Here is an 18147-nt window from a genome sequence, read left to right as displayed (position 1 = left end):
CTAAATTAGGTCTAAAGCCAAGCCCTGTGCACAGTGTTTGTTTTCTTTCTGGTGCTATCTTATTCCAGGATTACTAATCAAACAGGCCCTGGGCGATCGCAGGGCCAAACATCTGAGGAAGTGCTTGGCAGCCTTTCAACTCTCCATGCTGGAGCCAATGGATAAGAGACGCCATTATTCATGAAAACACTCCAGACTGTCTGAATCAACTTCCCAGTTTGTTTTTAATGTAAAAACAGCCACCCTTTCACCAAACAAACGGTTAGCGAATATGGCAGCTGATAAGTTGATCCTTTTCCAAATGTCAGCCCTTTAAACCGGCAGAATCATTGAGTTCTTTTCACCTGTGCAATTGCAGTTAACTCTAAAAATAGAGTCCTGACTTGTACGTCAACTGTTGCCGTTGTTTTACGGCACATGCAGGTGAAATGTATTCATTTAAAATGTCACTGGCTCCCATCAGGGCAACATTCATTTGGACATGATTTGTTAAAAAAAGGAATCTTCTACTGAAACAGTTTCCACCTTTGCCCAGTGCAAATATTTGCTTTTTTGGCTCTAGTTTACGGTCCCTTTGATTCAAACAGATCCCCATGCTCCATTTGCGCCGATTCGACTCTGTGCGGTCATCTGCCCCATCTCGGACTCCAAACCACACCTGAGCATCAGCTGATGTTGGACGTAGGAGAAGCTCATGAATGAAATTTTCAAGTTCATCCTCCTATACGTCCTGAGACAGCAGGCGCACCTTCCTCCCGCTGAGCACTCGTTTTCTGAGTTCTGCTAAGGAGGGAAGTTTCATTTTGTCTCTGTTTTTACTGTATACATTAAGGAAGATGCCAAACACCACTAGAAGACCACCCCAGACGTACCTGCGAAAGAACCAGTGTACGTCATTCTCGACAAAACAGAAATATGTCATTAGTATTACCAACACTCAACATGATATTAAAACTGACTCAATCAAATCCTGATGGATAAAATCAAATCTCATCTTAATTTAATTTGGAAACACACCACAATACGTTATGAAAGCAGAGACTCTGGTTCACTTACTGGAAAGTGAAAGGTTTTGAAAAGAACAGAAATGACAACACAATAGTCATGGCTTTCCTTCCCGTAGTCACTGGTGAGAGAAAAAAAGGAAAGTTAGGCCATTAATTCACTTTTATTCACTAAATTTGAATGACCATCCCAAAAATACTTTCAAAAGAGAGGGCTTATCTTACCTGTGACAGCAACCAGTGCTCCAAACAGCTTTATCAGAGCCAGGACAAATGAAATGCCAAAATATCCCATCAGTGAAAATAAGAATGCGTAACCATATGTCGTCACTGGATGCTGAGTGAGTAAAACATACATAAAAAATACAGTGATTTGAAGGCTCATGTCATGTAAAACTTCTAGTTCCTGATCCTTTGAAATGAATGAGTCTTCTGCTTGTGTAAACATTATGTTTAGATTTGTATTGACAGTTTTGTGGTTATAGTTTTCATTTGGGTCAGTTAATATGAACCAGTAAATATTAAAATTATGTTGCTGCTAGGGATGCACCAATTAGAAAATTAGAAAAGCAATTACAACCATGAGTTCTATAACTTATGACCATTTACATTTATATATCATATAACAATATAACACTAAAAAAAAAAACTGACACTTGAACCAAATTCCTCATAGGCCATATTTCTACTGTTTTTGAGAGATTCAAAATAACTATAAAATAGTAATTATTTTGATATTTACAGTGATTAATAAATAAACATGATACGTGTATTGCTATTGTAATAATACCACAGTACAGTAAAAATCAAACATTTAATAATAATAATAATAATAATAAATAAATGAGCATTATATTGTAATAACACCACAATACAGTAAAAATCAAGCCTTTAATAAAACCGATAAATCATTTTATTGTGATGATTTATAATAATAAATAATTTTATTATTTATTGTGATTTTTTTATTGTGATTATTTAATACAAAATATAAAGTAGAAATGAGAAATATACTACTACTGTAATAATACTACTTCACTGTAAAATAAAAACAAGTATTCAATAAAAGCTAACATACAAATAAATAAATATGTTATAGTACACCTTAGGGGTGGACCATATGACTAAAATTTCACGATAATGATTTGATATATTGTATTTGTCTTATTGTTTGTAATTTGCTTTTTTGAAAATGAACAAAAATGCTCCCCAAATTCAAGACAGGTGGCAAAAATATGCCCCTGGACAATGTAAATTGATTATGACTGTCGCGATTGAAGTGAAATTTGAAAATGAATGAAAAGTGTAGATTGGATATTACATTTAGTTGTAAATAAACATGCCATGTCAGCTTCTGTTCCAATGTAAAGATGACTTTTGTTGATGTTAACAAAACTGTATTGGTAATAAAATAAAATTGGTAGTTTTCTTATTAAAGTAATTGGTTAAATGTCGGTATATGTCATAAAAGACAACACAGATACATTTAATAAATCATAAACATTGCCATTAAGAAGGTCAAAAATACCCCTGGAAATCAATTCCAGGTGCAAATATTGTTAATGTCTGATCCTAAATGATAGTGTGAACTATACATATATAGCTAACCAGTCACAACAGATTTTATTTGCATGCAAAAGTCTTAAGGGTACAGCACCAAAAGAAACACCCAGGTAAATTTTAAGAGTCAGGGGAAGGCTGAAAAAACTGCCATGTTTTTGCCGCAAAAATCTAATTATTACAATATGTGGACATATTTTTTTTATTCAAAATGAATGTGTATTTTACTGTAAAATATGTGTGTGTTAAAACCCACCTGAGAGCAGAAGGAAACAGCAGGTCCAAGCCCCCCAACAGACAGCAGCCCCAGCAAAATATACACAAAACCAATAGAATAGGAATATAAAACCTGCACATAGACAACAATGAATAATATTCCTGCACACAAGAGAGACAAACCATATTATGATGGTCTAATTTGTACCATCTCTGAATTGGTTCCGTTATGAAGTTTCATGGCTTTTTCCTGCACATTTCCAATAGCTGCATCCGCACAGAGGGCCAGTGATATAAGAATTACCCCTAGAAACAATAAACAACAATAACATTCAAATGACATTCAATTATTAAAAATTCTTCTTATGCAGACAGTAGATTATTTTTAGCAAGACTAGATTTTGGAGCAAAGCCTGTTTCTCATAGTCAACAGACTGAAGAAGAAGCAGTCCTATACCTGTTACATTGAAGTTTGGGGCAATCTTGCTGTCTGCCAGTGTAAACCAGATCAGACCGAGACTCATGCAGAGAGCAGCAGACACGTCCGAAACATTGTAGCGTTTCCCTAAAAACACACAACATCAACAAGCTCTATCAAACCAAGAAACTCTGACATGGATCAACTCAAACACGTCACAAAAGCCGCAAAAACATGCATCTGATCTTCTGCTAAGCTGAGGGCCTTATCGTCTGGGTCCTTTGAGTTCTGGCTGCAGGTTTGACACTGGCTGCAGGTTGGCTTTACAAAGATCTTTGAACAAGTTCAACGGGGAAGTGATGTCGAAGAGAGAGATGGAGTTTTTGTCTTTTTCCGCTGGACTCTTCTACTCATCACAAGCAAGCATGTGAGGAGAATGAGTTTGAGGTTGGATGCGGAAATGCAAAGACCGAGAAAAAAGAAGCAAGAAAGGCCGAAGAGTGTTCTCAAACAGGTAGTAGCCGTGGGGTTGGAGGTGATGCTGCAGGTTGCTGTGCATCACTTTGATTCCGTCCAGCTTTGATGCATTGGCATCTTGAGCGCATCCTCAACCAACGTCCCGCTGATCTTACGCACCAGCCTCAGGGGACGCAAGGTCCATGATGCCAGAGAGAGAGAAAAAAAATACAAATCAAAATATCCCCATAAAAAGAGAGGGAAGAGCCGTTCAGCTGGTTTCATTCTTTCTTGTTCAGGATATCAAAACTCCAATCCAGTTATTGCATAAGAAAAGTGAAGAACTCCACAACAACAGTGGCCAATGAAAGAAATGGCATAAGAACAAGGAACTTGTTCACAGAAAATCTATAAAACCTATATTTTACCCACAAATTAGTCAACCTTATTGTGTTGAGTCAACAGAACGTTCAAAGGGGACCATCAAAATAAAGTGTTATCCTAAATTTCAAGCTTAGACTGAAATTTTTGTCATTATTCACTCATAATTACTTCTCTGCTGCAGCTTTAAAATCTCCTGCTCAATATTTATGAATAATCATATGATGCTAACTTTGCTGTTGGCATCATATAGTCGCAGAAGACTTGTAATAATAGTGCAAAAGTTATTGGACTCCTTTTTTTGTCCTTTTTGGAACTTGATCACTATGCTTTCAATGAGCTGTCACAAAAAGTCTCAGTTTGTGCTCCATGGAAGAAACATATATGGTGTACACAGATTCACTGATTATAATAAGTTCTATTTGCTATTTTATGCAATACAGTAATACCTATAGTAAAAACAGTTATATTGTGAAATATTATTACATTTTCTATATTTAAGTATATTTAATTTTTTTTTCTTGTGATGGCAAAGCTGAATCTTCAGCAAGCATTATTCCACGCTTTACTGTCACATGAACCTTCAGAAATCATTCCAATATGCAGATTTTTCTGCTCAAGAAACATTTGTTATTATTATTAATGTTTAAAGGGGTCATATAATGTTGCTAAAGAGACCATTATTTTGTGTATTTTGTGTAATGAAATGTGTTTATGTGGTTTAAGGTTCAAAAAACACATTATTTTCCACATACTGTACATTATTGTTTCTCCTCTATGCCCCGCGTCGATTTTTACAAAGCTCATCTGTCTGAAAAGCCACCAAGAGCTTGTAACACTCCAAAGAGAAAGGAAAAATTGAAATCGCATCATATGACCCCTTTAAAACTGTTTTTTTTTTTTTTGTTTAAATTAACAGCATTTGTTTGATATACATTTTTTTAACAATATAAATATTGTAACAATATTGTTATCGTCACATTTTCAGTTTGCATTGAATGTGAAGACATTGAAAGACTAACAATCTAGCATATGATCTGATGTACCTTGTATAAAAACTCCTCCGATCATGACAGGAATGAGTTTGCAGCACTTAAATATGACTTGTGTAGGGTAGTTCACGTATCCTAAAGAAGTGTTGGATAAGCCCATGGTCCCAACTGTTAAAAATGCAATGATCATGTAGGTTTTGCATGGTATCCTGAAAAAAGAAGAAACATTCTATTAAGTAGTGTTTTTTTTTTTTTTTTTTTTTTCATTTTGTGAATACTAGTTTTATGATAAAAAGTGTTTGAAATTTGGTATAACTTTAAAGTTCTGCAGTTGCTAATAAATAACATTTTATCCCTAGAAATTGAATATAAACGCCATTTAGTAGAAGTATCAGTATCAGCAATACTGCAGCTGGTTGCAAAACCCAGAGCGACAGTTTTCTATTATAACTGAGGGTTATTTTTTAATTTGTCGACAGCCCCAAAAATTACCTCCTCCTTTTATCCTGAGTAAGCTGCAACTCCACTAAACCAAACAAGGAGTACAATCCAAACTGCACTAAAGTCAGATACCAGCCAAATGGTTTAAATCCCTCCACTGAGAATATCAGCTCCTGAAAACACAGAGACTCACAAGTTAGCAATGCCACGAAGGAAAACACGCATCATTGCAGACACAAATATAAAGTCAACAATCACAAATGGAGCAATGGGAAAGAATGTCACCTGCAGGTAGCCGTAGATGAGGTAAAAGAGGAAGACGCCGGCCACACAGATGAAGAACTGTGTTGGTGTGTTGAAGCTGTTCAGGTTGATGCCCAGCACTCTGAGCTCCTCCACAGATTTGATATGAGGTGACATGACCTCTGTGGATGAGGGCACGGATATGGAGATGTGCTTCCTCGAGCTATAATTCCCAAGCCCAAATTTACCACTCATGTCTGCAGGCTCCTGAAATTCAAAACAATTCATCCACAATCTGAACTTACATATTTTAAATTTGCTGTCTACTAATAAAATATTTTATAGAATGTGGGTAACCAAATAGATGATGGCAGCCATTAACTTGTACTATTTATTTATCCCCCCACCCATACTCATTCTAACGGCACCCATTGATCTACATCTTGGATGGCCTGAGAGTGAGTAAATTTAATTTTTGGGTGAACTATTGCTTTAAAGCTGTGCTATAAATGTATAGTGCTCATAAATGTTCATACTCAAAGTTGAAATGAAGTAGAAGCTTGGACAAGTAAACAGTATTTAGTACAGCATGACTTGGATAGTTAGCACCACAATTTTCAATAAAAGTTATTGTTACTAATATAAATTTAATTTACGTGGAATCACCTGTCAGTCATTTTGCTTAATGTATGATCAATTGATCAATTTATTACATTGCAACAGTTTTGATGCAGTAACATTAAGTTTACTGTAGTAATTATGATGTTGCTGAAAACATTGTGTCATAAAATGATAAGCGCTTTTCAAACTGAAGTTTTCGTGCATATAAACATACTTATAATGCAAAACAAAGCTTTTATTTATGTTGCTGCTCACTTACACTCACACACACAACACATACATTTAAATGAGGGAAAAAAAAACCCTTATATGAAGCAGTGGTAGCATGACACGATTGTATCACATGTAATATACACCATGGTACTGAGTGATGCGTATATACATATATTATATAATTTATATATTGGTACTGGTATTTGGTAATGTCTGTGCATTCACACACAGTGTACTAATTTATGAGAAAAGAAGAATCTTACCCGACTGACCCAGAGAAGAACAGAGTAATTAAGCAGTTTAATGAGAATCACATTGATGAGAGTGCGAGTGATGAGTATATGACAGCTGGAAGAGTGTATCACACTGATCTCACATCTCACCGCCCAATAAACGACGCGTCTCAGCACTGACACGCATGGCAGGCTCAATCTGTGACTTTAACGTGCAGAATGAGCGTGAGATCAGTGTTTAAACACAAAATCGCTCACTCATATGGGATTTAGAAGAGATAAAGAGTGTTAGCGGCTAGGCTAACACCTGCTGCTCTGCTCCACTTCCGGGTTTAAAGTCAGTTTTAAGCGCTCGTCTCATGGTGATACAGACATCCCCAAATCGATACAATCGAACGGAACACAAAACAAACCGTTCATCCATAAAGACGTATATCAACGTGCAAACTATACGATGATTCTAAAGTTTTTTTGTGTTATTCTGTCTCCCGGCAGCAGCCAAGAGCTTCCGGTGAACTCTGACCTCAAGACACACGTCACTGAACACACACGTGTCAGTCTGAACACACTGCACTGACAGATTTGAGGTTGGAGGGCAATATAACGAACAAAGAATGAAAAATTATTTATATTGTGATAAATCTGTACTTTCTTTCTTTCATTGGAGATGGCTGTTTTCTGGCTGTTGCTGAATTGTTACTGTAGATAAGCAAAATATTATAATAATAATCATCATAAACCCATAATCACACATTAACCATGGTTTTATTATAGTAAAACTATGGAAACCATAGTATTGATTATCATTTGTATAACCACAGTTTTACTAAATACCATGGTTAAACTATGGTTAGTGTTGCAAAACTGTGGTTACCATGGTTTAACTATATTAACCATGTTTTTTGGTTTTATTTGTAGTAAAACCATGGTTGATTTTCATAAGGGTGTTGCTGTCTGGGTCAGCTGTGCTTATAACCCAGAAAAATGTCGCACACCTTATGAGTGCAAGCTGTTATGCATTCCAAATTGCACACTGCATGTAAATGTGCCTGGATAATATACTTTTTCTGGTGAATCTTCCATCCTTGCATAGTTTGTGTTAATATTTACCTCACTGTAAGGCTGGTTGCCACACAAGTTTTTAAAATTCATATTAACATTAAGTAATCAATTTTAAGGTAACTGGATAGACATTCACTGGATGGACTTTCGCTAGATGCTAAAGCTAACATTCAACCACAAACAGCATGTTACAAGGAGTTCTGTGTTGTCTAGATGCAATTTTATGACCTGGTAGTAGGCCTATATCAAAGCGCTGGTGCATCTTTCCACACACCCAGAGGGATGTAGCCTACTTTCCCATCACCAAAGAAGCACACACACTTTTAATGCATAGTATATAAGCATGCAAATTGGGACATAAGACAAGAAAATCCACTCAGGCAGAAATCCGTCATTAGAAAATATTTGACTCCTGCTTTTCTGAACGATTCTCGTAGATCTCTGAAATAAGGACAATGAAAGATCACTTTTGTCAATAAAGCAGATGAACAAATAATAATTTCATACCTGCTTTATTTCTTGTGTTGTTTTCATTTATAATATATATATATATATATATATATATATATATAGAGCTACACAACATGCGTTCATCTAAAGTTTTCCTGGCTGAACTGTATAACCTGTTTGTCCAGACTGACAGGAGAGTGCATTTGGTGTATTTACATCCTTGTTTTGCATGTATGTCAATGAATGTCATGCAAAAATCAAACAAAGTGATTTTGATCAGACCTTTAGATATCAACAAAAAGCTCAAGCAGCACACTACATACTCACCCTCGTCCACAACCCATGATGTGACCGAGCCACAGCCACGGACGGTCCATCTCTGGCGAGGGGTTATGATCCTATCTACCCCTCCCCCCATTCTCCCAGCCTCTGTTCTGCCCATTCATTTCCTCTGCTTCCCCTATAGATGACAGAGGCCTTTCCATCCACCGCGAGAGGTTAATTCACTCACGGACGGCATTATTTCTTTCCAGCCCCTTCCACAATATAAAAATTCAGAGTGGACAGGCCCATCTCTCATCCGTCTGAGATTTGATTGGAATGCTATTGCCTCCTGTCCCGAGGAGCCCCTGCGCTGGCTTGGCTACACTTTATGACACTAAATAGCCAGGCTACAATTTTTCCATCTATTCAAAAAATTCTCTTAATAACTCATTCTTCCGGACGAGAGCCCTCACTCTCCGCTCTCTGCCGAGGACAGGCTCGTCCCATTTGCGTCCACAGGTCACCAGAACGGAGACCTGGAAATGTCCAGAATTCAACGGGTTAATTCATCTCCGAATTTACTGCCCATTCTCTGCCACCCATTTGCCGAATCATAGTCCCGTGGAGAGGCCTGTGCAATATTTACTGCCCGCTAATAGTATTCAGCAATGCACAGAACCGTCCACATGCATGCCACCCATCTAACTTTACAAGTGATCTCATTTATCAACAATGACGGATTTGTGTAATGACTTTTACTTTTTGCAGCCCTTCACACCAGATCCTTCTAAATAATAAAATGTCTATTTATTGATTATTCAGAAAGGTACATATTCCCATAATGGTCTCAGACCAGATCAAATAACCAGTAATAAATAAAACATTGCATGCGGAAGGAAATGCGGTGGCTTTTCAAAGACCAAAATCTGGATCCAATGAGGCCTGTATAGCTCAGCAAATCAGTAGGATCTTCTGGGAAAGTTGAATGGTTGAGTGATTCTGTGCATGGATCTGATTATAATTCAGATGACCTAACGACTGTTGGGATCATGGATGAGTCTGCAACAAATGTGAGGAGTAAGACATTATTAAGGAAAGCACCAATGTTTTAAAGGAATAGTTCACCTAAAAATGGAAGTCAAGTCAAATGTATTTGTATAGCACTTTTCACAATACAAATTGTAATCCTTAGCAGGTTATAGCTGGGCAATAATATAAGTACATTTTATGATGTATACAAGCAATCATGAAGTTGAGATTTGCTGTAAAGTAGCTATATATAATAATGTGAATGCACAATATGTATGCAGATAAAGTTGTATAGTTATATATTATACAAAAATCTGGGCATTAATGTGTATGCACCATGTTCTCACATACTGCATGTATAACAGAATGTGATGCTAAATTTTGAATATGCAGTGTAATTTTTTTTTAAAGTCTCAGCTCTAATCTGCTGAATGCGACTAAAAGGCATGCGATATTAAGATATTTTTTTTTTGTTTTTTTTTTTCTTTTTTTTTTTTAAATAGCATGATAGCAGTAGAGGAGACTAAATAATTAATATGTTTGCTAAAATGAACATACAAACAAACGCAAAAAAATAAAAGTCAGAAAAAAGACCAAATTAAGTGTAGAATGTAGTTTGTTTCTCCACAATACAGCTACTAATAAAAGATTTGGAGCGTACGGTCAGAGCAGCGGCTCGTCTCTAACTCACTTTCCCACATGAAGAGTGAAATCACCTCATACATCTCCGGCCATTCTTACTGTGCCACTTTCAAAATTGAAAATACCAAAGGAGAAATTACACTGACGCCCCTTTTATGAAATAATCCTCAAATGTATTTGTTATATAACGCTTCTCTTCTCAACAACTGGGGAGAAAGGTCCTTTGCAGAAGGAACCCTTTAATGTTGCCCAATCTCATATGAAATTGGAGGTTTCTTAATAAGCCATTTTGGCTGTGTTATCCAGGGCTAAAGGGCCGTCTCTGTTGTCCTCTTCCTGTGCTTGTCTGAATCCTGCTGCATGACTTTGGAAACAGATGGTATCGGCCCAATATTACTTCTCAAAGCGCTCATATCCTCTCTCATGTTGTTTTCTTTGATCTGCTGGGCTTCTGCTCTCACTTTTTTTTTCTTTTTTTGCGAGACTGTCTCTCTCTCTGTCCTTCTCTCTTACTCTTAACTATTTGAGGTCAGCACTCACTCAAACAGGAAAGCTCGACCGTGTTGATATAGCTCTTCTAAGATGGACTGTATTGACTTAATGTATATTTTATGTCTTTTTGATCAAAAGAGGAAATGACAGCATATCCTAGACAACAATGAAATACTTTTTCTGAGATGTCTAGATTGACATTTTTCCTGGTGCAATACAGACTATTATGATTTTTCCCCTTCAGTTTAAAGGTACTCGTACTGCAAAAAAATATATTTTTAAATATAAATAAATACAAATATATCTAAATAAATTTTTTATTTAAAAGTGCTGGACTGTATGAGAGTTTACTCTAAAAAAAAAAAAAAAAAAAAATGCAGTGCCATCATTGCTGATAAGTCTCCATCAGTGCTTGAAAATACTGAGGATCTTAAACCACTAACCTAGTCACTAAACCACCAGTGAGTTTTCTGAAAGATGCTCTGTGTTGTTGTAGTCTCTTGGCACTAAGGGATTTGTGGACATGGATTAATTCACCAGAACACAACGCAATAACATTCTCTCTGCATAGACACCTGTCATATGTCATACGAACCTCTAGAGCTCTGCTGATAACCCCCTGTCTTTTCTTTAAGACTTTTAGATGGAACTTAACAAATACTCAACATCAAATGCTCCCCGTTCGGCTGCATCATAAAACAAAATGAAATCCAGCTTGCAGCTTCTGGTGTTCTGTGAACTGTTCCTTGAGAACAACCAGGAGGGGGAAGCAGACTTCTGCTGAATGCTCAATGCTGCAAAAATAAAGAGCAATTAAAGATGAAATTTGAGATGATGTCAGCCAAGGGAATAATGTTCAGAACAAAATTCTTTTAACATTATTGAATAATATCACATGAAGACATTCCTTTTACCAATGACTTACATGCTTTAATGCGATTTAAATTAAAACGAGCCCAAAAATACATTACAAGTTCAATTTAAAAATAATATACAGAATGAATGAATGATGCATATGTTATGTTATGAATGTTATGCATACCTCGTATACTGTAATTTGTGTGTATTTGTTAAAGTTTGATTTATAGTGCACTCCATCTAATGACCTAAATTAGAAATGTGGAATAGATATCAAATGATTCAATGTAATATTTAATAAAAGTACAATTATATTAATGATTTTAATAGTGTTTAGTAGTGTTTAGAGTGCATTTTTAGTGCACTGCTAGGATGTTTTGGGGGAGTTGCTTACTGCGTCGAGTTGAAACAACTGTCTCTAGATATGATTCATGTCGTTTCTTCAATGTACGTTTCGAGGATTATTATTTTTTTTTTTTTTCAAGTTGCTTACAAATGTAATATAACGCAAGCTGCACAGTTTGAGGTATAATTCATATCTGTAGCACAAACAGTATGAGATGACTTTCACCGGTAAGTTCAATACTTGCGAAATAGCCGGCCTAAGCAAACACTGCTAAATATGTTGAAATGTGTGCGTGTGTTACTTACTTGTCTTGTACAAACACAATAGTAAGTATCACAATGTTTTTACACATGCTTATTGTAATATCAAAATATAATACACTTATCCACAGCCCAGGGATTATCCACACAATGACACATTGTTAAACTGTTCAAAGTGGCAATGGAAGTTTGTTTAGTTTTGCCCTGGGCCATCTCTGTGTTCCCGGTGACTAGAACGCTCAGCTGTGTGACGTCACGCTGCTTTAATGTGGCTTTGATTGACAGCTGGAGGATTGGCATTTTGGGCTGGAGGGTGTATGGGGGGGCGGGTCCCCTCAGCTGGCACAGCGGGACCTCAGAGTTTGAAGACGACTGATTTCATGAAAGACACTCTGGATGTCTCCCCCTCATAAACATAGCAGAATGAATCGTGTGGTCAGGAAGGAGAAGGGGGGCAGAAAATGCAATTAAAGAGCTCACTGACAGCACAAAACATGCATATGATGTTTTATGACTTGCCAAAAGAGTTCAGCACCTGTGGTTTACTGGAGTCAGAGCTGTGCTTTAATCACCAGCTTTAGCAGGTTTGTCTTGGCACGGACAGGTAGAGACACGGAGAAATAAAGACAGGAAAACAGAGAAAGAAGAAGGAAAGACACACCAGGGAGGTTCAGGAACACATAGGCTCTAATCCAAAACCTAGTGGGCTTCCATGCTGTATACTGACTAAATAGGCCGCTACCTTAACAGAATTTATATAGATAATTTTCGATAATTTTTGATATATTTGATTGTGCAACCCGTATTATATATATATATATATATATATGAAGAGTTCAGATGCAAAAGCCTCTAAGTGCCGTCTGAAATGTTCTTCTAAAATTAGCATTTTTTGCTAAAATGAGCACAACACTGTTGTTTGTGATATATTTGTGATACATTTTGAGGGGATTAATTGTGGAATTTTTTTTAAAGAAAGACTGAAATAGCATTCCTTGTAAAATATATATATAATATATATATATATATATATATATTTTTTTTTATTTACAACTATCCCAAATATTGGTTAAAATATCTATTTTGGCATCTATTTCGGTGCTGCATTAAGCTTAAGTAGCTATTTAACCAACATTTCCCACATTGGACAGTGTGCCTATGATATCTTGAAATGCCTGCGTAGTTTTTTTGGAACAGAGCCATTGTGTGTATCACCTGTGTTTGTGTATAATCACACAGTGCTCAGAGTTCTGTCTGTGGTTACATATGGGTTCAGAATTACACTGTTTACTTTCCTGAGGTCTGATAAACTGTCCCACAAACTGCACAACAAAGTGCCTCAACTCTTTATAAGTCCTAATCTGTGGGGAGTTGCTAACTGTAATGATGTTTAATTAAGCACAACAGATCCATAAATCAGTATCAGATTTCAGATCAGAATACATTTTGACGTAGTGTAATTTCACATTTCTATTGTTCTTTATTTAGTGCTTTTGTGTTGTCTTCTCTTTTCCCAGCACTAGGAAAATATAGTATATTCCTTCTACTAAATACCAAGTTCAGTCATGTCATTTTTATGGTTAATGTATTCTTCTCTTGTTTTGTTTCTCTGCTTTTTGAATGATGCTAATACTTTAGTTGTGGCAGTGGTGTCAGATGTAAAGCATTTGTTTTAAACGTTGTGCTGGGTTCAATACAACTTTTGTTCAGCATATATGGCATGCTGTCAATTATGATGAAAAAATAAATATTGACTCATCCCTCAGTCTGTAAAAAGATAAAAATAATGTTTACAGCATTGCACTTACAATGCTGAATTGATAGATAGTCACGTACTTAGACTTTACTAAGTTCTAAACTTGGTAACTTTTGCACAATATATGCAATGATATCAGAAAGGGTCATGACATAACTAACAAGTGAATATCAAGTGTTTCTGGTTAACATGGGTCAGTTGTCCCAAATGATAAGCTGTACCCAAAAAGTATTCTGATATTATATTATATTATATTATATTATATTATATTATATTATATTATATTATTACAGCTTTCACAGTGGACTCCTAAATGCTTAAAATTGGATTAAAAACCTGATGTTTTGTTTAAGCAAAAACGGCAGATGTCAAATCGCATACATCCAGAGGGGCCTGCGTCAGCCAAGCAGCTGCCATTGAAATGAATAGTAATGCTAATGGTTAATTCTGTCCAGGTATTATGCATCTATCTTATAGCTTTTCAGAAAGTAGCCATAATCTTAATGCAACTTCTCATGCCTAGAAAAGTAGATCCACCACAATATGACAATGTAAACAATTTTACATCTTAAATGGCACAAGTTTTTAAAGTAAGATTTCATAATAGGTTTTAATTTCTGCTCTTAAATCATCCAGAATGCATAGACTTTGAGTGTGATGTCCACTGTATCAATGTAAATGTGATTTGTAATGTGTGTTTTTTTTTTTTTTTCTGTGGCAATCAAGAGCTGTGGGGCACATGCTGTTGACACAATTCTGTTTAAACTTTATATTATATTATATATAAAAATGGATATAATGTATGTTTATATCGTCCCCCCCCCCCAACAATGGTTCTTATTGACGTTTTTTTGTTTGTTCCTCACTAAGAGTAAACAGACGTTTGTAGACGGCATCGTGAGAGATGAGCCCGTCTGAGATGTGTCCACCCCCTTCTCTCACTCTCACTATATTAATGACCATCTGCATCTCTCCGTCTCTCTCTGCCTACAGCGTGGAGTTAGTGTACAATTACATATAGTTTAATATATCTGCCGTGCACCTTTAAACAAGCATCCTCAGTGCACAGGGTGATTTGTCTTTTGCAGCCATTACTCCATTGTACATCTTGATAGCCACAGATTGCTCGCAGCCATGTTTAAGCATTAAATAGTGTATTATTATTTCACATAAATCAAGCAGGGACATGGGGGGGATTCATAAATTTTACATTTCACACAGACAGTATTTTAAAGCCTTCTCCATCTCACGGTGGAACATTAGCATGTAGAGCCATCTACACATTCACACAGACAGTATTTTAAAGCCTTCTCCATCTCACGGTGGGACATCAGCACGGAGAGCCAGCTACACACACACACACACACACACACGGTATCACAATGTGGAAAAATATTCAGAATCATTTTATGAAGTGTAAATTTAAGTCCTAACCACTTCTAAGAAACTGTAAATGATCCAGTATGCTACTGCCGTGAATCCATATGAAATCATAAATAATTACAATTATAATTATCACTTAAAACACTACAAACTCTGTGAGATGATTCTTATAGATTGTATGAGTTCTAATGACAGGCTCTGATGATTTTAGTTTAAATATTAATAATACATTAATGCATTCAATACTGTGTTTAAATTCTCAGGATTATTTTATTAGAATGTCCCCAGATACTGGTTGATTATTGAAAAAACAAACAACACATAAATAAAGCATTTTTATGTAATGATTACGCTTTTTATATTAAATTAAATTAATATGAATCGAAGACTATGTATTTCTTTATTGATTGATTAATTATTGATTCATGGAGCAGCCAGGCAAACATTGTCATCATTCTGATGCATTTTGTGAATTTAATTATATTGACATTTTACAAAAGACAATTTGCAAAGATGAATTGTAATCTTGACAAATAAACATTTAATTTAACATTGATGAATGCTGTATGTTTTTCACTGTCCTTTATTCTGTTTTCAGTCGTTTGTACTGTATTTTAGTGCATTTATTTTGATTATCAATGAATACTGGATATCATTATATTGCAATACATATTGTATTCTTTCTACTTTTCAAAAAAGCCTCAATATTTCATTATTTTTGGACTTGCAACAGACTGTCGGTAGTTATAATATAACTATGATTCTTGTGGCTCTGCAGTACTGGGAGTGGCAAACTCTGTTGATCATATTCAGAAACAAGTCTTTATATTTTTAATATGTAATATAACAAACCTTAAAAATACTGTTTGATTTTGATCAATCACATATGATTTATGACCCTTTAAAATACTAAATACAATTAAAAGGAATGCCAATTTGTTGTTCTTAATATATTTCTGCAGAATAAATGTTGTCAGTATAAAGTCATGTATTTCAATGCTAAGTCAAAGTGTCAGATCTCTGAAAATAAAGGATTATGGGAGAACAGTGTGTGTGTAATGAAGGTCTGACACAAGAACCTTTTGGTGTCAAAGTTGACGAAGGATAGCTGGCAATATAATAGTGTGTGTGTGTGTGTGTGTGTGTGTGTGTGTGTGTGTGTGTGTGTGTGTTAGTTAGTCGGAAGGCCTGTCTATCTTGTCTTTCTTCTCTGTAGGGCACATGCTTCCTTCCTGACAGGTGCTGGTAGCTCCATTTGTTCTCATGTTCCTGTCTGTGTTCATCCTCTGGCGTGCAGTACGTATCTTGATCACGGTCTCTCAGTAACTTTCACTGGGTTAAATACCTGCGAGGGTAAAAGTAAGTTAAACTGAATCAACATCAGCAGACACATCTACTCTTACCTGCCCACATTTTCTTCACCACCAATGTGAACTCAGAGAATCACTCTCTTTTATTACTGAACGTTGTGGATTCTTGGATCCTCACTCTAGGAAGATGTGCGTAAGCTGAACTTTGAATAGAACTTTGAAGACTTTGAAGTCAGTTACAGAACTGCATAAATTCAGCAAAACACTGCGACAAATCACTTCAGTTTCTCATCTTCCACAATCAATAGTGGTGTCTGTTCACATCTCCAAACCAGAGCCTTAGTGTGTAACTTGCACCTTATATGCCACTGACATTAATGATACCTCAAATCATGTATGAGGTGAAGTTTTATTGTTAATTTTAAAAGGAATTAAAACAATAAAAAAGCCATATATTCATTCACAGACCAGAATATCGGAGAACCATGGATGTGGTCTTGTGGGTCATAGACAAAAAAGGGCTTTCAAGCATCAAAACAATAAAGTTTAATACAGCTTGATTATTTTCCCCCTGATATACAGTATAGTATAGAGAGAGAAGTCATCTGCTGACCCTAGTTCACATTCAACATTGATTGCAATTTAGTCTTTTATTGTTAATATAACAGTAAATAATCCATCATCACATGTCTCTCTAATAAGCCATCTGTCTCTCTTTGAAGTAAAAGTTGAGCTTGTTAAGATTCATCACTGAAATGCAATACTCTGAATAGCTCATGAGTAATGGATTCATGGTATACCACATCTAAAACACATTATGATAGATTGGCTATTGAATATCAGCTCTTGACACACAAACATCAACAGGAGACACGTAAAACCTTCTCAAATTGACTCATTTTATTTTCTCACAGAGTAATAGTTAAGAAAAAGTAAAAAAAAAAATACAGAGACTGATATAGGGACTTTTTTAGAGAGCGAAAACATTGATCAAAAGTACTTTCTATGTGTATACTGTGAAACACACACACACACTCACACACACACACACACCGTATACAAAACAATCTTAACAGATCAGCATTAATTGGCTTCTCCTTTGCGTTATCTCCTACTTCCTTTCTGCCCTTTGGTGAAATGCGTCTTGGCAGGCATGATCTCATTTAAGTTTGTTTTCCTCTCTCCAGGACTGCATTCGAGATGGTTCCAATTTCCAACCCCAATGACAGACAACACATGCTGAAAGAGCTGTTTAGGTAAAGTAAAGCATCGGTAAGTGATGATTTTCAATGTTGTGTGAGATTTAATATTTTTTTGTTAACATAAATGCTTCTGTAATATACAGGAAATGGAAACATGCTGGTTTGTTTTTGTAAAATCAGCATACAACAGCTGAAATAACCGGTTATCTCTGACAATCTGACTCACGTTATATGCGCAGCTTAGATATGTAGACCGTTGAGATGTTAGCTTAAACATAAGAGCTTTTTTTAAACATTAAGAACAACTTAAGTGAT

At 35.9% G+C, this 18147-nt stretch overlaps 1 protein-coding gene across 1 annotated transcript; it reads right to left on the bottom strand.

Annotated features, from left to right (window-relative positions):
• Window positions 1–205: 205 nt before the first annotated feature.
• On the bottom strand, window positions 206–7330 carry LOC107664674 (adenosine 3'-phospho 5'-phosphosulfate transporter 2-like). Its single transcript, XM_016455313.1, has 10 exons — window positions 6809–7330; window positions 5754–5978; window positions 5520–5641; window positions 5082–5236; window positions 3238–3345; window positions 2989–3086; window positions 2821–2913; window positions 1230–1341; window positions 1057–1126; window positions 206–872 (listed from the first exon to the last, which is right to left on the bottom strand). Exons 2-10 carry the CDS (start codon window positions 5964–5966, stop codon window positions 722–724), a joined length of 1122 nt encoding a protein of 373 aa, XP_016310799.1. The 5' UTR covers window positions 5967–5978; window positions 6809–7330; the 3' UTR covers window positions 206–721.
• Between the last annotated feature and the right edge of the window lie 10817 nt (window positions 7331–18147).

Source organism: Sinocyclocheilus anshuiensis, unplaced genomic scaffold (assembly GCF_001515605.1).
Source record: "Sinocyclocheilus anshuiensis isolate Anshui unplaced genomic scaffold, SAMN03320099.WGS_v1.1 scaffold35, whole genome shotgun sequence".
Classification (NCBI taxonomy): Eukaryota; Metazoa; Chordata; class Actinopteri; order Cypriniformes; family Cyprinidae; genus Sinocyclocheilus; species Sinocyclocheilus anshuiensis.
Note: the sequence above shows the minus strand (reverse complement) of the source record. Positions and strands in the feature narration are given on the sequence as shown.